Consider the following 22,720-nt stretch of genomic DNA (forward strand, 5'->3'; position numbering starts at 1 on the left):
TCTCTCTCCCTCCTCTCCTCTCTCACCCTCCTCTCCTCTCTCTCCTCTCCTCTCCCTCCTCTCCTCCTCTCCTCTCTCTCCTCTCTCTTCCTCCTCTCCTCTCTCACCCTCTTCTCCTCTCTTCTCTCTCCCTCCTCTCCTCTCTCACCCTCCTCTCCTCTCTCTCCTCTCCTCTCCCTCCTCTCCTCTCTCACCCTCCTCTCCCTCCTCTCCTCCTCTTCACTGCCTGAGCTGAACACAACACACAAAACACAGAGAGAGAGAAAGAGAAAGAGAGAGAGAGAGAGAGAGATTTTTCAGTGTGATTTGAGTGGGTAAAGAATGGTGCCATGAGGCCTGTCACTCCCTGTGTGAAAGGGTATATAAGAGTGATAAAAGGCTTAGCCAGCTTGACCGTATATTTGAAACCATACAGTGGGAAAGCTTCCAACTACCTGAACAATGTTCCTCCTGTTCACTGCTGTCAGTATGAACATGAGAACATATTTCACCAGAAGGAAGTGCACGTAGTGCCATCTCTGTTCCTGGCAATGTGAGGTGAGAGCTGGTAATATTGTATTTCTGTGAAGAGAGCAGTTAGTCCTCTTCATACCATGACTGGTATTTAGGACAAATTCCTCTTGAACCTGCATCGACTGACTGACTGACTGAAGTGCTTTTATTAAAAACAAAGCAAATATTTCAGACACAAGGAAGTTCCAAGCACGCAAAAAAAGTGTGTGTGTGTGTGTGTGTGTGTGGCTGTGTGTGTGTGTGTGTGTGTGTGTGACAGATCCAGCAACCAAAGGGAACGAACCCTGACTTCATGTCACACTAAAAGTCTTTCCCAGACCCACCCAGTGACCATGTAGGAAACAAGACCTCTGTCTGTTTCTCACTGCTAGCGTCACTCCACACCCAACATGACTTCTACATCAGTCTACTGCTTCTCTCACATGGGGAAGAGCAGGTGGCCAGATAAGGTGGTTAGGTGGTTATAGCTGTCATAGACCCATGCTTTGGGACACAGATTCACATAGCCCACATCTCCCACCTCCAGCAGCAGAGAAGCTACATTAGAAGTGTCCACTCTGTGGCTTGGCTGGTGACTGTGGCTGGTGACTGTAGCAATGACAACATGTTCTTCATTCTTTTGGAGCGAGACTGCTGTAAGAGCATGACCATGTCCAAACACAAATACAGCAAAGTAATAAACACCTCTGACTGGAGCCGTGAAGACACCTACAGTAGAAGGAAAATAGAAAAAATAATTATATGAAATATCAATGATGTCAGCATGACAATAGTATGATTCCTACGGTTTGAATCTGGGCTGTGTCTTTTCAGTCATACCTGTATTGGGGTTGTAGGCATTTCCAGTGTTGGTGAAGACATGTCTGTAGATCAGTGTGGTTGGCCCACTAAAGGGACCAAAAGTCTCACTACCAGATGTTACCAGTGAGGCAGAGAAAGACACCCTCCTCTCCTCTCTCTCCCTCCTCAGCTCCTCCACATGGCTCACAGTGAGGTTCAAACCACCTCCTATAGCTCTCACAGCTTCTGCTTGCTCCTCCTGTTTCTCCTTCAGCTTCTTAATAACGGCTCTCTGCTCCTCCACCTCCTCTCACTGGCTCTCAGTCTGTTCTCCGTGGCCTCCATTTGTGTCTTAGTGTATCTGAGCTCCACTCTCTGCTCCACGTCTATGGGGAAGTTGGTGTGAGAGTGTGTGTGTCACTGTGCATTCTTGTGGGTTATATGTCACTTTAGCTTGTCTCCATTCTGTGTGTCTTGTTCTCTAATGGATGTGGGCCTCTTTAAAAGTATTACTGTGATTGCTGTAAAGTTCAGAATGTGGTCTTTCTCCAAACACACACACATGCAGAAATATACAGTGGGGAAAATAAGTATTTGAACCCCCAAGCAAGCAGCAAGAATTCTGGCCAGTTATGTGCCCAAGAAGGACACAGATTAGTCCTCATTAGGCCTAACAAGGTACACCTGATCTCAACTGGTGACGTGTATAAATGAAACCTGTCCAAAGAATCATACTTCACACCTTCAACCTCACCACCATGGACAAGACCAAAGAGTTGACCAAGGACGTCAGAGATAAGATTGTAGACCTGCACAAGGCTGGAATAGGTTACAAAACCATCGACAAGCAGCTTGGTGCGAAGCAGACAACTATTGGTGCGATTATTCGTAAATAGAAGCAACACCAAACAACTGTCCATCGCTCTAGGTCTGGGGCTCCATGCAAGATATCCCCTCGTGCGGTATCGGTGATCATCCGAAAGGTGCAGAATAACCCCAGAACTACACAGGGAGAGCTTGTGAATGATCTCAAGGCAGCTGGGACCACAGTCACCAAGAAAACCATTGGCAACACACTACGCCTGTTACGTCCAGTCCAGTTTATTAAGTTAAGTTTTGTTGATATAGATTGTTTATTCTTGTGTTCCGTGTTGTGATTGTTTACTCACCTCTCCTCTCGTTTCAGACTCCTCACTCCCTGCCTCATGTGTGCTCCATCTTGTTGATTGTCTGCCCCTCCCTGATTGTGTTCACCTGTTCCTCATCACCTAGTGTATTTAGTCTGTGTTTTCCTGTGTCTCGTTGCCAGTTCGTCTTTGTTTCCCCCGTGTCTCAAGAGTTCCAGCGTTTTCCATGTTTTCCAAAGTTCTGGCGATAACGACCCTTGCTTGTATAATCGACTCCGTGTTTGCCTTCTCCTTGCCGGTACCTTTGCCTCCACCACCTTCCACCTGGATAACGAACCTGGACTGTTTACTCGACTACGTGATTGCCTCCTCCTTGCCGGTACCTCTGCCTCTTCAAACTACTACCCGTGTGACGACCCTGGACTGGATAAACGACGATCCCCGCTGCCCATCCCTGATTGGATTTGTTTGTTTATATTTGGACTGCCTTACCGTGTACCGAACCCGTTCAGTAAAGCTTGTTATTCTCCACCTCTGTCTCCGAGTCGAGCATTTGAATCCTCCGTTTCCACGTACATTACAACGCCGTAATGGTTTGAAGTACTGCAGAACTCGCAAGGTCCCCCCTGCTCAAGGAAGCACATGTACAGGGCCGTCTGAAGTTTGGCAATGAACACTTGAATAATTCTAAGGAGGATTGGGAGACAGGATGTGGTCAGATGAGACCTTCAATCAAGCTCTTTGGCATCAACTCGACTTGCCGCGTTTGGAGGGGGAGGAATGCTGAATATGACACCATCCCCACCGTCAAGCATGGAGGTGGAAACATTATGCTTTGGGGCTGTTTCTCTGCCAAGGGTACAGGACGACTCCACTGCATCGAGGGGACTATGGATGGGGCTATGTAATGTGGAATATTGGGCTTGAACCTCATTCCCTCATTCCCTCCCATGAAAACGCAACCTTAAGGATTTGGAGAGGATCTGCAAAGAGGAGTGGACCAAAATCCCTCCTGAGATGCGTGTAAACCTGGTGACCAACTACAAGAAAAGTCTGACGTCTGTGCTTGCCAACAAGGGTTATTCCACCAAGTACTAAGTCATGTTTTGCTAGGGGTTCAAATACTTATTTTCTGCATCAAATGCAAATTAAGTCATAAATGTTATAAAATGCAGTTTTCTGGATTTTTTTGTTGATATTCTGTTTCTCACTGTTAAAATACACCTACTATTACAATTATAGATCACACATTTCTTTGCAAGTGGCCAAACTTGCGAAATTGGTAGGGGTTCAAATACTTATTTTCCCCACTGTATTGCAGATACAAGACTTCATTTTAGATGTGAAAATGAGCTTTTAGCAATTAGTAATGTTACTTGTAGTTTATAATTAATCTGTACGAACAGTTGTTTAATGTTTGAATCTTTAATTTTCATTTTTATACAGACAGGTAGCCTACAGCATGTGGTGCAATATATGATGAGTTATGACATATGCTTAATGTGAAATGTGTACATTCCTCTACACTTTTCTGTTGATCAATATTGAACATACAGACAACATCATGCAATCAAATCACCATCTATTGTCCTTTGCCAGAATAAAATATAAAATCGAAATTAAAACTAAAACTAAGCACCCAATACAGCTAGCAAGCAGGAGTGCATAATCAAATTTCTGATTGAGTTTGTCTGGGGGTGTGTGTGTTTGTGTGTATGTGTTGACTTGGAACAGCAGGTGACCTCTGAAGGTGCTGTGATGGTTTGCGTTATCATATATCCTATGATTGGCAGGCAGGAAAACATCCACCACATCGCCCACCTCCAACAACACACTGACACCATTAGATGCGCTTATGGTGCCACGATCAAGACTGGTGAACGCCATCACGAGGTCCTGCCCATTCCTGCGGAGATATGCTCCCAACCCAATAGAGCCGCCTCCTCCATAGACGGAAAAACTGAAGTCATACACTCCCTTCGCCGGAGCTGTGAACAACCCTGAGTGAGAGAAGAAAAGCAGGTCACACACACACACACACACACACACACACACACTAGTGATGAAAAGCTTTACACCTCTGATGTCGTAAAATTACATGGATATTCACCTGTGCTGGAGTTGTACGCATTGCCAATGTTGGTAATAATGTGTTTATAGACCAGGGTTGTTCCAGTCCTGAAGGGTCCTGTGTCTATGTGTGTGTGTGTGTTTGTTTCCAGTGAGACTGAAAAAGACACTTTTCTCTCTGGGGAGAATAAAGGTAAAGTTCTTAATGGGCTATAAACAGCAGCACATTTAAAACACAGATGCACAGATTAATTTAGGGCGTCCCAGTTTGGTCTCAATGTGAAATTAGCTAAATTCCTTGTACGAGTGCAGAAAATAGCAAAGATAAAAGCTACCAAGTTTAGGTAAGGTCAAGGTTTCAAAGTTCTCTCCCACTACCCAATATCAAAGGCAAGTCTGCTAAAAGTAACAGTTGAAGTAATAGTTTACATAACCATTGAGGCAATGTGTAGTGTGTAAGTAGAGTTTGACACACCAATTGTCAATGTATACTAGACACTTTTACATGAACTGACATGCACCCAAAGCCTCATGTTATATATAATTTGTGTATCATTGAAAATAACAGTACGAGTCAATTTGCTGTTACAAACTTATATTGAAACTGATAATTAGTCTGTTACTGGACTTCATAGTGTGAGTTTTAGTTGACGGAAGTGCAGGATCAAATGACATGTAGGGAGATAAGATGTATGTATGTTTTAGTAACAGACTAACTATCAGTGTCAAAATATAATATAATAGTCTCTGTCTGCATGTTGTTCATTTGATCATCGCTGGCTCTCAGTCTGGCCCCACTTGTGTCTTATTGTGTTTACAGTCTGAGGGAGGTGTATGGGGAGCATAGAACATCTAGTTTACCTTCATTCCTTTTCTGCAGATGCATTACTTTAATCTCACTGGCTCTCATTCTGGTCTCCATGGTCTCTGCTTTATGCTCACTGGCTCTCAGTCTGGTCTCCATGGTTTCTGCTTTATTCTCACTGGCTCTCAGTCTGGTCTCCATGGTTTCTGCTTTATTCTCACTGGCTCTCAGTCTGGTCTCCATGGTTTCTGCTTTATTCTCACTGGCTCTCAGTCTGGTCTCCATGGTTTCTGCTTTATTCTCACTGGCTCTCAGTCTGGTCTCCATGGCCTCCATTTGTGTCAGAGTGCATCTGAGCTCCACTCTCTGCACCGCCAACAGTGCGCTCATCTCTCTCAGCAGAGTGAGGATGTCAGGCTGGCAGGTTTGTTGGGTGGAGGCTAGGGCAGAAGTTTTGTCTTGAAGATCGTAACCAACTCCTGCAACCACAACTAGACCAGACCACAGCAGCAGCAGCACAGTGCCAGGAGTCTTCATGCTTTCACCCCTGATATAAACTAAATGTGTCACACACACGCACACACACACACACACGCACACACACACACACACACACACACACACACACACACACACACATATATATATATATAAAAAAACAATCATCTTGAAAATGGCATAATCTAAAGCATGTATATATGATAATGTTTACATTAGGGACATTTCTAAAATGTTCACCACAGTGTGTAGTAATGTTTATGATCACTGGAGAACACAACTGCTATTCTGTGATGTCTGCGTTTAGGTTAAGTTTCTGTAAGGAGCAGTGGCTTTACCTAATCTCAGCGAAAGATGCAGATGATAATCTGGTACTCTGTCCCCCTGAAGAAAGTCTCACGACAACCAGCACAACTGTGTTTTTAAGAGCAGAGGCCTTCTTACACTGAACACACAAACGCATCTGGATCATATCACTTCTACAACTGGTTATACTGGTTCTTCATACTTCTTAAGACAGGTGGTTATGTTGTGCCTAGCAACCACGCTCAGGTCACAGATCCTCCCAGGTGACAGACAATACGCAGAGGCCAGTGTTGTGCATGAACGCGTTCATTGAACACGTTCATTTTTATGAGAACGATGAACTGAACGCAACTTAATGACAAATAATGAATTTGAACGGTGAACACATTTATATTATCTGAGGTCCAGCGCCACTGAGGTCTAGCTAAAACGTTACGGAATGTTTTCCTTCTCCTGAGGAAAGACGCTGTCAAAATCGAATGCTTGCACCATGTCGTTGCTCAGTACCCGTATAATTTCCGCAATGTAGCCTAACCTAAACCAACTAACTCGACGTCGCACTACGTTACCCATGAATCATCGCACACACATGTATACCAAACAAGCAACGTATTCCAAGACAACAGCTCTCGGGTTGTGTTTGAAATGTCTTAAAATGCCTCCCTCCTTCCTTCCTATTAAGAGAGCAGGGACTGTTCGAAATGTCTTAAACCTTCTCTTCCGCTTTAATAAGATACCTTGAAATACGTCACATAACGGTCATTTTTCAAGAGAACATATGAGCTGCCTTGATGTCTCGGTGGCAGCAGCTATTACCCATAACTCTCTGCGCCATTCCCTAACCAGAGACAAATAAAAAAAAAGATGTCGGATGAAATCGTCGAAGTTCCACAAAAGTATTCACCGATGTACGTTTCTTTGCTTTTTTTGGTAATTTTTTTTTTTAAAGTTACCGAGAAATAAACAGTGTAGTATGTACTTATGTCATGATTGATTAACAAAAATAGTCTGATTTCGTAAGCGATGTATTCGTTAGCCAGGTCGCTAACAGTAGCTGCTAGCTAGCAAATAAGCACACACAGCGTGATGACACAGCGTCATGTTGCCGTACATGCTATCTTAATAGACTGTTCGAAATCAACGGTTTTTGAGATACCTTCCCCCGAAAGCACCTGTCTCGTCAGACACCTGTCCAACAAGAGATCTAAGAATTCGAATACAGCCTCAGTCTCATATAAAAATGGCAAGTGAAAGCGAAAACAGAGATGCAGACTCAGCGAGTTCATCCGATGCACCTTATTATTATGTGCAGGATTTTTACACACTGTCTGATAAAGTTTCCGACAGTAAAAATCTCACCTTTCTGTGCAAATTATGTCCTCCTGAAAAATAAGCAATAATAAAAAATAAAAAATAAAAAAACATTTATTTTAGGAAATGATACATATGAAGTGCAGTTTATGGCAAGGGGTAGTGATGGATAAAGTCTTTCATTCTCACGTCCCACCTTAAAACGATGAAATGAACTGAACTATGAACTAGTTCAGAATTTAAATGGTGAACTATGAACGTGAACTATTCATGTTTACTTGTATGAACTGAACTTTGAACTAGTTCATGAGAGGTGTGAACTTGCACAACACTGGCAGAAGCAGGAATAAGTTTATCAAACATAAGACAGGACTGTGGGCAGAGGGCAGCTGTATGCAGAACCCCAGTAGGTGCAAGGCATAAATCCCACCCAAGGTATTATGAATACACAGTATTTTAACCAAGCCCCACAGCAAAGCCCACAGCAACACAGCACCCCACAGGAAAGAGGAAAGGCATCTTAGGCCAGACAATAGCCAACCATGGTGATCTCTACTAACACACCTAGCAGTTCCTTGCCCTCCCCCAACCGCCTGTAGTAGGGAAGAATACAAGTTTGTACTGATCGGTCTGTACCCAGCGACCACTACTAAAATCCATGACCTAGGCAGTCTATGCAGAATCAGCACCGCGCTCAAGCGCGTAGCCGAGGCGTACAGTCGCTACCGGCCAGTGAGGCAGGCACTCGTCTTCTCCCGTTCAAGCGCGGAGACTGATCTGCGCAGGTGCATCCATTCGGAACGCTCCCAAAATAGCACTCTGGTGACGCGCGGCTCCGCCCCCAAAGAGGAATTTCCAGTCTTCAGAGACACAATGCAAGACACGAACATTTAGGCAAACCCACACGCCATTCAGCAGGGAGATCTAGTGGCAAGTAAACGACACCCCTAAAATAACCCTTAACCCCAGACACACACACACACACACACACACACTCATACACATATATATTAGGAAAATATCATCTTGACAATGGCATAATCTAAAGCATGGATACATCATCATGTATACATTAGTGATGTTCACCACAGTGTGTACTAATGTCTAAGGTCACTAGATAATATAACTGCTATGCTGTGATGTGTGCGTTTAGGTTAAGTTTCTGTGAGGAGCAGTGGCCTTACCTAATCTCAGCGAAAGATGCAGGTGATATTCTAGTCCTCTGTCCCCCTGAAGAAAGTGTCACCTCATCCAGCACAGTGATGCTTTTAAGAGCAGAGGTAAGAGGGAGAACTACCACTGCTCACCAATCAGAGCCTTCATACACTGAACACACCTATCTGGATCAGATCACTTCTACAACTGGTTATACTGGTTCTTCATACTTCTGAAGACAGACTGTCATAACTGCATGACCACTTTTGCACTCATCTGTGATGCTGTGACTTTTATTAGGCCAGTGTCTCTCAAGAAGTCAAATAGAACAGGACAAAGTGGTGCAGCAACAACAGTGGAAATCAAGGGAGTAATGGAAACAAAGCTGCTTCTACAAGCAATTCTATTTCTTTTTTAATTTGTGTGTCTTTGTTTATGGTAGTTTTGATCAAATTGTCATGTTTTTGAAAACTTTTTTAGCTATTTGAGTCAACAAAATAATTTGTTCACAGCTAGTTTTAGTTTTAGTTCTAGTTTTCGTTAACTATAATAACTCTGCTCTCAAATGAGCAGCCTCTACTTGTGGACATGTTATAACCATAACCAAAACCATAACCCTTCTCTGTAAGGTCTGTGTTCTGTCCGTGTCTAATTTCTGTGTTTGTCTCCCTTGTGTGGTCACATGTTTGTTCCCATGTCTAGTCCTCGTGCTTCCTTGTTCCCGCCATGTGCTTTCCCTATGTTTGTTTGTCTATGCCATGTGCCCTCTTGTTGTTGTCCGTGTCTCCACCCCTCACCTGTTCCCAATCTCCCGGGTTGTGTGTATCATTGGTTTCACCTGTGTCCTGTTAATTCCCCTTGTTTAGTCCACCTGTGTCTTTGTCTGCCCCGCCTTGATTGTTCTCACCTGTCCCTCGTTATCTGTTGCCTGTGTGTATATATATAGTCCTTGTTTTCTTGTTCCTCTTTGTGTCTTCGTAAATTGTTGTTTCGTGGTATGTGCCTTGTTTTTCCCGCTGTTCCCGGTGTTCCTAGCGTTTAGCGCTTTTCTCCTTGGTAAAGTGATTACTCGTGCTTCTGACCTCTGCCTGCCCTACAACTATTCTCCTGCTTATTCCCTGTTTGGTTTTGTTTGCAATTGTTGGACTGCCTACCTGTGTACCGAACTCGGATAGTAAAACGTTTCACCCTTTGAATCTACCCCTGTGCTGAGTCGTGCGATTGAGTCCTGCACAACACCCACCAGTCGTAACATTCTCTCAGTAAGGGCCCGGGCTTATTTGTCTATTTCACCTGGAGAACCGCCTGCAAGAAGAGGCTGGTATTTATTCAGCACCAAGTCCTGTTACATCAACAAAGCATAAACTAGAATTGAAAAACTCACACTTCAGCTTGTAAGGTACCTCACCTCAGGAAACAACTACGTAGTGTTACAAATATTTTCTTTTAGACACTCCTGAACTCCCTGTTTGAAAGGGCATATGAGAGAGATAAAAGGCTTAACATAGCAAGCTTTTAACTATCTAAAGAATGTCCCTCCTGTTCACTGCTGTCAGTATGAACATGAGAGCATATTTTAGCAGAAGGAAGTGCACATAGTGCCATCTCTGTTCTTGGCAACAAGAGGTGAGAGCTGGTAATATTGCATTTCTGTGAAGGGAGCAGTCAGTTCTCTTCATATCATGATTGGTATTTAGGACAAATTCCTCTTGAACCTAAATGAACTGACTGATCTGGGGTGAAGTGCTTTAATTAAAAACAAAGCAAATATTTCAGGCACAAGGAAGTTCAAAGCACGCAACAAAGTGTGTAAACAGAGTTTAACTAAGAGCAAACTGTAAGCACAGATCTAGCAATCAAAGAGCAAGAACCCTGACTTTATGTCACACTAAAAGTCTTTCCCAGACCCACCCAGTGACCATGTAGGAAACAAGAAGAGGAGTGCGTTCTCTTCTGTCTGTTTCTCACTGCTAGGGTCACTCCACACCCAACATAACTTCTACATCAGTCTACTGCCTCCCTCACATGGGGAAGAGCAGGTGGCCAGAGAAGGTGGTGTGGTGGTTACTGCTGTTATAATTACAAATATATACTCTGTGACCTGGCTATATATTACCAAGCCATGTCCTAAGGTCATGTTTCATCACATAAACAGAATCGTAAATGATGTGCAGGGGAGTTGTAGTACATGTGCCGTCTTGTTTTCTAAAAAGCAGCTCAAAGTCCAGGCTCAGGGTTGTGTGTTATTGGTGTTGTGTGTTATTGGTGTGTTATTGATGTTGTGTCAGCTTATTATACGGCTCTTCAGAATGTTCCAAAAAGTTCCGTTGATTTGAATGGGCCATTGAACTGGGCCCAACGTTCGCCGGTGAATATTTCCTGATATTCACCGCTGCAAAAAGATATTGACCGCTGTCATTGGCAACGGGTTTTGTGTTTCTAATTCACATCTTTCATATCATTCCGCAAGTAGTCCGGTCATTTAACGTAACAGACTCATTGTAATTTGAAGTCAGCAAGTAATGGGTTGCTACGCAACACCTGAAACTTAAAAGTTCTATTTGCTTGAAGAACTATTTATTTCTTAGCGGAAATCACGAAACGGCAACTAAATCATTAAAAATAGGTATTTTGGAGGAATGTCTTCTATCGTTTTTGGCAAGTAACCGTATAATAAGCGGGATAATGTATTGTCGGTCCGCTGCGCCTGAGGGTGCTGTTCGCCCCGTCGGGATTTATTTTTGGATAATAACCTCCGGACAATACATTATCCCTTACATAAATCATATCTCACTGCCAGACAAACATCTTCATCCTTCTGAGAAAGAGGAGGAGCTGCACTTTATAGTGCTCATTGATATGCCGCTAGTTTTGTGTTAAGTAGTGTGTGTAGCCATTCTCCAGTATTCTCCTATTCATAGTTTTCACGTGACGTCAGAATGACCAGCTGGCGGGCAAGAAAAGCATTCCACAGCTGTCTAACACTGGAGTTTATACAGGAACCGACCACCTTTCATTCAAGATCATTTAATATCTCCGCTTTAACATTGTCTGACTTAGGTAGTAAAATGCTAGACAGTTGTTGCTCGGTTGGCTGTTCAAATCAGCGAGGAGACAAGCCCGGATTTAGTTTTTATCGCATTTAAAACCCGCCCACGTTGCTGCCAGCTGATTGTAGACGTCTTCTGGGTCAACTTTTCTTGGACACACAGTAAAGTAGCCTTACTTTTGGAGCTGGCAATAAAAGCAGTCACCCTCTTCTGGTCGCCTCATTTATCAGAATAACTACCTAAAACGGGAATAGATCAAGTAATAAAGTCAAGAAACAAAGCATCAACACAATTTAAATTGGATTACCCGGTTTCTGCTCTGAGATTGTGACAAGTACCTATGCAAGTATGCTAGGCTAGTGTATTTTGTCATCCAACTGGTAATACTACAATGCCAGTAGAAACTATATGGGAAGATAATTTAAATTGTCATTCGCCAGACCAGGTGTTTGTACTTGTTTAAACAAGGAAATTGTGTCAAATGATTAAGAACAGCGTTGGGTAGGCTAAAGGCTGCTAGCTAAAGGCTGCTAGCTTACAGCAGGTAGCTCGCTCGCTGGTAGCTAGCTATTAAATGGCACTCATCTTTGCTCTGATTATGAAGATGTTTTTTGTTTTCACCTTCCAGACGACAGCGTTGTGAACCCATCCACTTCTGAAAATTAAATAACTATCTGTGCTTTTGTAGGCTTTCAGTTTTTGAGATGTGTAGGGGGACGGATTTTCTATTAGATAGAAGTAAATATCTCCACACTGGAGCTCAGGCAGGGACTTTGTCGAGGTTAAAGAAAGAAAAATGTCAGCGGGTGCAGTAAATGGATCAAAATTTTAAAAAAAATTCTAAATATCTCTGTCTGGCTATAGTGGTATGGTCTGTGGTTGATGGCGATCGTAGTTGAGTAGGCGGTGTCGGTAGGAAAAACGTATGGCCAGAGAATGTGTATTAAAACCGGATGTCGTCACTTTAATCCGGTCTCTGGTTGGATAAAACTTTTCAACAGAAATGGACAAGGACCTTTGATTTATTCTGTAGGAACCATGCCGATGCCTGACTTTTAATGTTGTGTGACGTTGTTGAAGTTCAAGTTCAACATTAATAGCGATTGAATTACCCTTGTGTCGTGTAATCGCTAGCGGTAAATAAACGTTAATTACTTGAATGACTGATTAAGGATATATGTTACACATCACAAACACATGTAATCGATGGGTTTTGGGGGAAATGAGGTAATTGGTTAGCTTAAATTGCAGTATCTTAGGCGAGCTAATTGACCTGGCTAGCTATAGCGGAATTAACAGTGCTAGCTTTGTGTTTGGTCATATAGCTTCGTAAAAGTTCGGTTAACAAGTCACTTGTGTGTTTAGTTGTATGACTTCGTAAAAGTTCGGTTAACAAGTCAATTGAGCATTAAGCCACCTGACTATATTGGGTCTATTCATATCAGCATGCTAACGTTAGACTTATTAGCAGCGAGGCTAGCTAGCTACTATGTGTTCCAATGGATTGTTGGTCTAAGCGTTAGCTTCAGTTAAGACCTACGTGTACCACATGAACAACTAAACGAGTCAATGTAGACATATAACAAGTTGTGTAGATAGCTTTATTCACATAAGCCATATAACTTCACAAAAATAATAATAATTTAAAGAAAACCGATCGTTTGCATGTCAGGCGATCAACACAACTTCTCAACTAAAAAGTAAAGGTCCTTGTCCATTTCTGTTGAAAAGTTTTATCCAACCAGAGACCGGATTAAAGTGACGACATCCGGTTTTAATACACATTCTCTGGCCATACGTTTTTCCTACCAACAGGCGGCACTGCTCGAAGTTGTCCACTGTTTAACGCCATTTTCGCTGTTTCGCTGTTCTTTTTGCCCGCCAGCTACCTATTGTAGTCACGTGACTGAAAACTATGAATAGCTAATGTGTGTAACCCGTACCCAATCCTCCTTACAGTAGGTAACACTCATGAAGTAATTTGTCCAGACAGCATCCAATCTCACAGTTAGTCTGTTACTGGGCTTAATAGAGTAGTTTAAGTGACGGAAGTGCAGGATCAAATGACATGTAGGAAGATAAGGTGTTTTAGCATGCACAGTAACAGAGTTTCAATCACACACATATATAATTGTCTACCTGCCTTCTCTGTCTGCATATTGTTCATTTGATCCTCACTGGCTCTCAGTCTGCCTTCCATTTGTGTCTTAGTGTATCTGACTTCCCCCGACTTGCTCCTCTACTGTCTGAGGGAGGTGTATTGGGAGGATAGAACATCTTATTTACCTTCATTCCTTCTCTTCATATTCATTATTTCATTCTCACTGGCTCTCAGTCTGGTCTCCATGGCCTCCATTTGTATCTTAGTGTATCTGAGCTCCACTCTCTGCTCCACCATCAGTGTGCTCATCTCTCTCAGCACAGTGTGGATGTCAGGCTGGCAGGTTTGTTGGGTGGAGGCTGTGGCAGCATCTTCAGTTCTCTGTGCTGCACCCATAACCTCATTCTCTCTGGTCTCTGCTTCACCAGAGTGGCCCTGGTGAGTGATAGCAGTTTCTATCACAGATATATGAGAACTTAATACTTAACTGAGTGAAACCTGAAGTCCACGCTCCCTGTGCAGGGAGCTAGTTTTTGTCGGAGAGACATATAAATTACACCCCCAGAAACCTTGAACCCTTTTCTTTTCAAATGTACACAGTTTGAAACAAAAATATAAATAAGCACTTTGTAAGGAGAATAGGACTAGTCTCTTGCACTATTCAGTCTCTGAGTGAGGTTTCAGCTCCTAACGACCCGCCCATTAGCAAATGACAGCTATTCATATGATAAGGGTATGGTAATTCAGTGTTCGCTATTGGGTCATGATGTGTCAAGAAAACCTGTGCACTGTAAGCCCCAATAAGTTGAGTTTACTTAAAAAATTTGAGGAAAGTGGTTGCCTTAAAAACATCGAGTAATGTTTAATGAAAACTTGAGTACATTTAACTTAAAATCTATTGCAATATCAACTGCTTTGCATAGTGACTACACTTAAAGCATTAAGTTCAATGAACATTAAAATTCCAAGTTGATTCAACTTAAAATATATTGCAATACACTAAGCCCAGATAAGTTGAGTTTACTTAAAAAAATTGAGGAAAGTGGTTGCCTTAAAAACATCAAGTAATGTGTAATGAAAACTTGAGTACATTTAACTTAAAATCTATTGCAATATCAACTGCTTTGCATAGTGATTAAACTTAAAGCATTAAGTTCAATGCACTTAATTCCGAAGTTGATTTCACTTAAAATAAAATCGCTAAAAAATCGCTTTGCGTAATTACTACACTTAAGTGTGTAAGTTCAATGCACTTAATTACAAGTTCAAAATTACAAGTGTTTTATTTCACTTTTATTTCAACACTTTTTAGAAAACCAAAAATACAAAAACGTAAAAAATAAATAAAAAAATAAACGTTTTTTTTTTATTATTGCAACCAGTTAGCACCTACTTGCAAGCTTGCATCTTGTGGCAGCTTGCATTTCCCCAAATTAAGCATAACCTGAACGTACACAGACATTCCTGATATAAACATGGAAAAGGCTCTGTTCTTGCTTAACTTCCATGTTTTAGTCTATAATGTTTAAATAGCTGTGCTCTCTTTTCACAGCTATGAGGACAGTACTTGCACTTCCAAAACATTGTAAAAAAAACAAGAGGAGCGTTTCAATTAAACATGCTCCGCATTCAAGTTGTGACCACGTTAGGTTTACCACGGCTGATTTGTAGTTTGTTTTTTTGCCAAATTAATTACAGACCTAATTTACTTAATGCTTTTCAGCTGTCAAGAGCATTCACATTCCCACAATGCACTCTGGTCATGACTAAAACTCAGTAATTGAAAGCCGCTTAACTTAAGTTAACATTTAGGTTATTCACTCATTCGACTTTATCTACAAAGTAGTAGAATATACTTAGAATATTTTAGTAATGTCATCACACTTAGTAGAATATACTTTGGTAGTAATATCATAAAACTTAAATTCTTTAAGTGAATAAAACTCAGTAATTGAAAGCCACTTAACTTAAGTTAACACTTATGTTTACTCATTCAACTATATCTACAAAGTACTTAGAATTTTGTAGTAATGTCATCACACTTAGTAGAATATACTTAACATTTAGTAGTAATGTCATAAACTTAAATTCTTTAAGTGAAAAAAACTCAGTAATTTAAAGCCATTTCACTTAAAGTTATTCACACATTCGACTATATCTACAAATTGGTAGAATATACTTAGAAACTTGTAGTAATGTCATCACACTTAGTAGAATATACTTAACATTTAGTAGTAATGTCATAAAACTTAATATTTTTAAGTGCACTGTAATTAAATTGTTTAAGTACAGTAGACTTGATAAGAAATTGGGGCTAACAGTGTGGGGGGTACGGGCCACAAAGACATTCCAGGGCCATTAGGGAAGGGCCATTGTTCTTGTCTGAGGTGTCCCAGGTGTGTTTACACCTAACTCATCAATATGCATTTGTAGGGACACTAGTTTTGAAGAGGTACAGGTCACTCTAAAATTATAAATATATAGTAGTGAAACCACACACACTTTCTAAATGCTAAACTCACCTTTGTAAAACTAACACCTATGTTTACAAAGTTCAGAGTTCAAAAGCCTTGCTCCAAAATCTTTACAATGTATTTTTTGTACAAAGTCTGAGCACCTCTGAAAGTATGTTTTTGTAAGGGTTTGTTTAGATTTGATTTAAATTAAATCTTTTTTTACTACATTCCTTTCATTCCCATGTTATTATTGCTGAGGTATTTAATCATACATGCCACTTTTGCCTCAATGTTTTTAGTTAGGTGAAATAAACAAAAATATCAAGGCATGGCAGACTACCTAAGAGAGTGAAAAACAGGCTCGGACTCAGTAGTGTTAAGCCTCCTATTGTGTTTGGGTCATAGTGACCCGAAACTATTTTCAAACCATTGAAATCGTTAATGAAACTCCATCTAGCTTCTTAAAATGACCTCAAAAAATGATATCAAATTGTTTTATATCCCTTTCAGTCTACCTAGTAAATAAATAAAAAACGCCTATTTGGTTAGGGTCAATATGACCTGAAGTACCTTCTGACTTACTCAGTGTGCTATAAACTAGTCAGCCCTTTTACCCTCACACTATTAATAACCTGCTAGAATTAGCATGCATGTTTACTATGCATTATACCCATGTTTTTCACTGATTTGCCCCCTGCACACACCCGCATCATTTTTTGACACATTTGGTTTTTTAGACATGTTTAGACCTTAGCACTTCAAAATGTAGCCTAGCCTCTCCGGTGATGGTGACTGCACATAATTGTTAGCTACTGAAATATAGATTTACATTAGGATTAGCATTAGCAGACTGGTGATACCACTATTTCTCTTATGCCCATCTTCATGATATTATCATGTAAAGTTATGGCAGAAGGGGAGGGGGGGAAAGGGGAGGGGAAACAATCAGGAACATGGCAGGTGAAATACCAGGATGAGCATGGTAACATACATGTGGTAAATGTACGCAGCATATATGTGGTACATGTACACAATTGTAACATGCACGGCTCTAAGCATGAACATGAAGGGGAGGCCACGCAAATTTCACTAATAATAATAATAATAATAATAATAAAGTACATTTATTGAATGATCATTTTTAAAGAATAAAGAATGCAAAAGTGTGGTGCTTATCAGTATTATGAGAAGTAGTCAAAATGTCATGCAAAATCAGTCAAGGGGTATAACAAACAAAAGACAAAGGAGAACCCAAATCAAAGCGCCGGGAGGACCAGAGCAGCCACGACTGCCGGCTGAGTAGGGCTTTTGTAGCCCAGCCAATCAGGCACACACCTGTCCCCAATAACCTGTTGCATAGACAGAGAGAGATTGAGAAAGCCAGGGAGAGAGAACAGGCCTGCCAACATCACAGGGCAGGGCCTAGACCCGCCAGGGTCATAACACAATACATACAAACATAACATGGTGTATACATGATACATGCAAAATTGATAGAGGATAAAGTGGGAAGCAGCATTCAGGTATTGTAGAACAGCTAAGAAGGCACTCCTTCACAGTACAACATGCGCTGTCCGTAGCCATATTTTATTGATACTGGGAATTGTATATGTGAGTTATGAGTTGTTTACTAATCACATATAAACAATCAAGGTTTGAATTTGGCAAACATTAAAAAAATACCAACTATTCCAAACCCAAAATACCATGACACTGAAACTGAAGCTAGTGGCACAGTAATGGCACGGCACACAAGGAGTTAAATGAATGGTTAATGAATGAACAGTTACTCCAATAACTGTAAACTTCAATGTTACAAGGGTTGACGAAACTGGATGTAAGGTTAAAACTAGTTAAACTAGAGTATAACTGTAAACAATAACGACTGCATAAACAGGCAGGATGCCAATGAAACCAAATACACTTCAATGACCAAATAAACCTGATAAACCATGAATGCAGCAAATCTAAAGAAACCCAACCTGTTAAACCTGAATTAAACCCAACCTGAATGAGTGAATAAAATAAAGAGATGAGATGGAGAGAGATAGAGGGGAAATGAAGAGAGAGAGGGATAGAGAGAGAGAGAGAGAGAGAGAGAGAGAGAAAGAGAGAGAGAGACAGAGAGAGAGAGAGAGAAAGAGAGAGATGGACAGCATGAGCCAAGACCAGGCCCTTTGGATCAAGTAACCCTTTAGGTGTCCTAAATCAACTTCCTCTGCTGTGATATACCGGAGATGCTCACAAGTCTTTCAGGGGCAAGTCCAAATCAAGGCTGGCGACAGCCACAACACACGTTGTATGCTGTACTCGGGATCCGTAAAGGCCCTCCTACACAGTACAACATGCGCTGTCTGTAGATCACTGCTGCTAAGACAGAGGCAGATTGCATGAAAAGATAAGGTCCTTGTGAAGAATGGCCCGAGTCGGCCACCCCAGGATGTGGGATGTAGGCTGGTTGGAACGGGTGTAAACATACAGTGCAGGAGATGGTGGCTTTCTTAGCAAAAATAACAATTTATTTACACAGAGGGAAGCGACATCACCCCAAAACAGATATTTACAAAACTGAACCCACAGAGCAAAAAAGACAGAGCACAAATCGGTGGTCACGAAGCACACCTTCTTTGCCTCTGTACCTGTCCATATGCTCTGCTGAATGTCCACTCTGTTCATTTCTGCTCTGTGTGTTCAGTTCAGCATCCTTTATCTTGGACAGCTTGCACCTTGCCATTCTTCTGTGTGGTCCTTGTGTGAAGGCATTACAGCCAAGGTTATCACATATGGCACAGCTCATGCAGCTTGGCAGACATTACCTTAATGTTCATGCGCCAACACAATAAAAACTGTGCGAGTTTGTGACACTGTGTGTGTCGCTAACTCAAGTCCCCATCTTTGTTATATACTGTAGACATACATGCATTTATATAACAGTCTGTCCAAGCACTCCAGAAAGAAATGAATGAATGAATGAATGAATGAATGAATGAATGAATGAATGAATGAATGCATGAACATCATAGGACAGGCTACAGTAGTTAAGTCTCCACTAGGGAAGTGTACATACACACACACACACACACACACACACACACACACACACACACAACACAACACACACACACACACACACACACACACACACCCACACATGTACATACACACACACGTACACACACACACACACACACGTACACACATGTACATACACACACACGCCCACTCACAGACACACGTACGTTTTTTCATTGCTTGCAGACAAAATGTATTCAAAGACCACAATTTCCAAAGTCCAAGAACTCTTTTCTTATTCATACTCGGTTTTCAAAACTTTTTACAACCAAATGAAATAGTAATCATTCCAAACGCAGGTCATTGCAATTTCAGCTGAAAGCCCGCCCAGGTGTCCAAAGAGACAAGGAGACAGCTTGGGAATAATTTTGTTTGGAGTTATGGATCAAGGGAGGCTTGTTTTTTTGTATGGATGACCTGCTTTATCAGCTTGTGCCAGTGGAGGAGAGAGATTGAGGGGGCAAGGAACTCCCCTACCTTCGTAGTTGTGTGGGATAATGTGGCGTTGCACCACTCTGCTGCAGTCACAGTCTGGTTTGCTGCGTATCCCAGGATATCAGTGCTATTCCTGTCTCCATACTCCCCCTTACTAAACCCCATAGAGGAATTATCCTGAACTATTATGTGTGGAGGTGGAAGGGTTATGACCCCCATCCACATGACCAGATGTCCTTACTGGATGCCATGAATGTGGGGTGTGGAGACTCCTCTCCTGAAGACTACCAGGCTTGGATTAGAAACTCCAGAGGATATTTCCCAAGATGCATCGCCAGAGAACACATAAGAGGTGATGCTGATGAGAACTTGTGGCCAAATGCAGGAGAGAGGGAGGACTAGAACCCCCACAGTACTGTACAGTAGAAGTGATTATATTATACATGCTGTGTTGATGTTTTTTATTTATTTTTATTTACGTATTATTGCAGCCCTTTTTTCCAACATTTTATTTTTTTACAAGTAAATTACTATATGAAAGGACTGTGAAAAAGAATACTGATTTATGCAAAAATCATTCATTATTGATTATTGCACAGCAGGAGGAAATAATACTGCAATTCACAAAATCCACCACCAGGGAGCAGTAGAGGGCCAGCAGAGAGCACTGATCATCTGCAAACCCGCCAACTGCTGAGTACAAGGCACTTTTAGTCACAGGTTGCATCATCGAAAAAATCCAGTCAGCATTTGGTGCAGAAATGCCCTGCCCATTAGTTATTCTGGCATGAAATACACGAGTGAAAGGAAATGAGGGTCAGTACTTGAATGCCACCATCATACTGAGGGGAGGGGTCAGTTTTCTACTGAGGGCATCCAAACATTACCTAGTGGGGTTATACACAGCAAACTAATGGAGAAGGTTTTTTGCCCCCAATTGTGGTCTCCCTCTGAAAAACTTTCCTGACCTTTTGTCTGTGTATTATTTTTTAGTATGTTTACAACCATGGCTAATTTAGCTTAGCTACTGAGCTGTGTTACAGTTATATTCATCCCCTTCCAGTATGTATGACTATTACACCTCTAATGTATAATGCATTATGCTAAAGGAGCTAGCGCTAAGCTGAGATGTGAATGTGAACCCCTCTGCACCTCCCTCCCAGTACCAGTGCCAGAGGGGTGAAAGCAGGAGATGGGATGAATGGACCCATAATGATTTCAGTTTAATATCTGAGTTTACTAAACAGCAGCTCTTGCTCTTATTTCTGGATGACATGATAATGAGGCCTAGTCCCTTATCCTGAACTTGGTTAGTATATACCTGTAATGTTGCGTAAGATGTCTTCAGGTGGCATGAAAGCTATGGCCAATATGAATGCCAGTGTGTTGGAACAAATATATTTGAATTTGTCATTTAAAGATTTTTTTATTTTGTAATAGACGGATATACAAAGACACAGCCTGACAAAACACATTTCATTACTAGTGTTTTCAGTTCCACACTGACATACTAAAAGTAGGTAAAGGTACATTAAAATGTCAACAAACAGCACAATAGATGGAAAGCAATCAAGGAGAATGAACTTCATATCACACTAAAAGTCTTGGCCAGACCCACTCAGTGACCATGTAGGAAACAAGGAGAGGAGTGTGTTCCATTCTGTCAGTGTTTCTCACTGCTAGCGTCACTCCAGACCCAACATAACTTCTACATCAGTCTACTGCTTCCCTCACATGAGGAAGAGCAGGTGGCCAGAGAAGGTGGTGTGGTGGTTACTGCTGTCATGCACCCATGCATTGGGCCACAGCTTCGCATAGACCACATCTCCCACCTCCAGCAGCAGAGAAGCTCCATTAGAAGTGTCCACTCTGTGGCTTGATTTACCGCCAAAAGCTATGACAACATGTTCATCATTCTTATGGAGAGAGACTCCTACATCTGTAGATTCAAGACCACACACAAATACAGCAAAGTAGTAGACACCTCTGACTGGAGCCGTGAAGACACCTACAGTAGAAGGAAAATCGAAAAATAATTGTACTAAATATCAATGATGAGCATGAGAGTAGTATGATTCATACAGTTTGAATCTGGGCTGTATTTACAGTCATACCTGTATTGGGGTTGTAGGCATTTCCAGTGTTGGTGATGACATGTCTGTAGACCAGTGTGGTTGGCTTACTAAAGGGACCAAAATTCTCAACACCAGATGCCACCAGTGAGGCAGAGAAAGACACCCTCCTCTCCTCTCTCTCCCTCCTCAGCTCCTCCACCTGGCTCCCTGTGAGGTTCACACTGCCTCCTACAGCTCTCAGAGCCGCTGCTTGCTCCTCCTGTTTCTCCTTCAGCTCCTTAATAACAGCTCTCTGCTCTTCTACTTTATTCTCACTGGCTCTCAGTCTGGTCTCCACGGTCTTTGCTTTATTCTCACTGGCTCTCAGTCTGGTCTCCAAAGTCTCGACTGTCTTCTCACTGGCTCTCAGTCTGGTCTCCATGGCCTCCATTTGTGTCTTAGTGTATCTGAGCTCCACTCTCTGCTCTGCCATCAGTGCGCTCATCTCTCTCAGCACAGTGTGGATGTCAGGCTGGCAGGTTAGCTGGGTGGAGGCTGTGGCAGCAGCTTCAGTTGTCTGTGCTGCACCCATAACCTCATTCTCTCTGGTCTCTTCTTCACCATAGATGTCATCTTCACTGATGGTCTCTCCTCTGAGCTGTGTCTCAGCCAGTAGAGCTCTAGAAGTCTTCATGCTGAAACTGAACGATTCTTCTCTCTTCTCATCTGCTACTTGTTCTTGCTCTCAAATATCTACTCAGTGACCTGGCTACATATTACCAAGCCATGTCCTTTGGTCTTGTTTCATCACATGAACAGAATCATAAATGATGTGCACGTGAGTTGTAATACATGAGTCTTGTTTTTTAAAAAGCAGCTCAAAGTCCAGGCTCATGGTTGTGTGTTATTGGTATTGTGTGTTATCGGTGTGTTACTGATGTTATGTCAGCATAAATCATATCTCACTGCCAGACAAACATCTTCATC

General features: G+C 41.8%; 3 protein-coding genes across 3 annotated transcripts in view; all 3 read right to left on the minus strand.

The window, feature by feature from the left end:
• Positions 1 to 8,640, minus strand: part of LOC116223095 — a 234,927-nt gene extending 226,287 nt beyond the window's left edge. Inside the window, exons 1-2 of the mRNA XM_042709605.1 lie at positions 8,595 to 8,640; positions 5,835 to 5,852 (exon numbers count right to left, since the gene is read on the minus strand). The gene's annotated coding sequence lies outside the window, so the exon portion shown is untranslated. The remainder of the gene's footprint in view (positions 1 to 5,834; positions 5,853 to 8,594) is intronic.
• Positions 872 to 5,454, minus strand: LOC116223096 (complement C1q-like protein 2). The gene is made up of 3 exons (XM_042709486.1): positions 5,380 to 5,454; positions 1,333 to 1,585; positions 872 to 1,221 (listed from the first exon to the last, which is right to left on the minus strand). The coding sequence occupies exons 1-3, from the start codon at positions 5,452 to 5,454 to the stop codon at positions 932 to 934; spliced, it is 618 nt and encodes a 205-aa protein (XP_042565420.1). The 3' UTR covers positions 872 to 931.
• Positions 8,641 to 21,123: 12,483 nt separating the features above from the next.
• LOC116223097 (complement C1q-like protein 2) lies at positions 21,124 to 22,427 on the minus strand. The gene is made up of 2 exons (XM_031578552.1): positions 21,794 to 22,427; positions 21,124 to 21,687 (listed from the first exon to the last, which is right to left on the minus strand). The coding sequence occupies exons 1-2, from the start codon at positions 22,425 to 22,427 to the stop codon at positions 21,410 to 21,412; spliced, it is 912 nt and encodes a 303-aa protein (XP_031434412.1). The 3' UTR covers positions 21,124 to 21,409.
• Between the last annotated feature and the right edge of the window lie 293 nt (positions 22,428 to 22,720).

Source organism: Clupea harengus, chromosome 13 (genome assembly GCF_900700415.2).
Source record: "Clupea harengus chromosome 13, Ch_v2.0.2, whole genome shotgun sequence".
Taxonomy (NCBI): domain Eukaryota; kingdom Metazoa; phylum Chordata; class Actinopteri; order Clupeiformes; family Clupeidae; genus Clupea; species Clupea harengus.

What these genes read in the sequence shown, in the direction of transcription:
- LOC116223096 (XM_042709486.1), bottom strand. Translation starts at nt 5,454, where the DNA reads ATGGAGACCAGACTGAGAGCCAGTGAGCATAAAGCAGAGACCATGGAG. An exon ending in TGAGAGCCAGTGAGATTAAA is followed by an intron (nt 1,586 to 5,379) that starts GTAATGCATCTG and finishes GTGGAGGAGCAG; the next exon opens with AGAGCCGTTATTAAGAAGCT. An exon ending in TGCCTACAACCCCAATACAG is followed by an intron (nt 1,222 to 1,332) that starts GTATGACTGAAA and finishes CTTCTACTGTAG; the next exon opens with GTGTCTTCACGGCTCCAGTC.
- LOC116223097 (XM_031578552.1), bottom strand. Translation starts at nt 22,427, where the DNA reads ATGAAGACTTCTAGAGCTCTACTGGCTGAGACACAGCTCAGAGGAGAG. An exon ending in TGCCTACAACCCCAATACAG is followed by an intron (nt 21,688 to 21,793) that starts GTATGACTGTAA and finishes CTTCTACTGTAG; the next exon opens with GTGTCTTCACGGCTCCAGTC.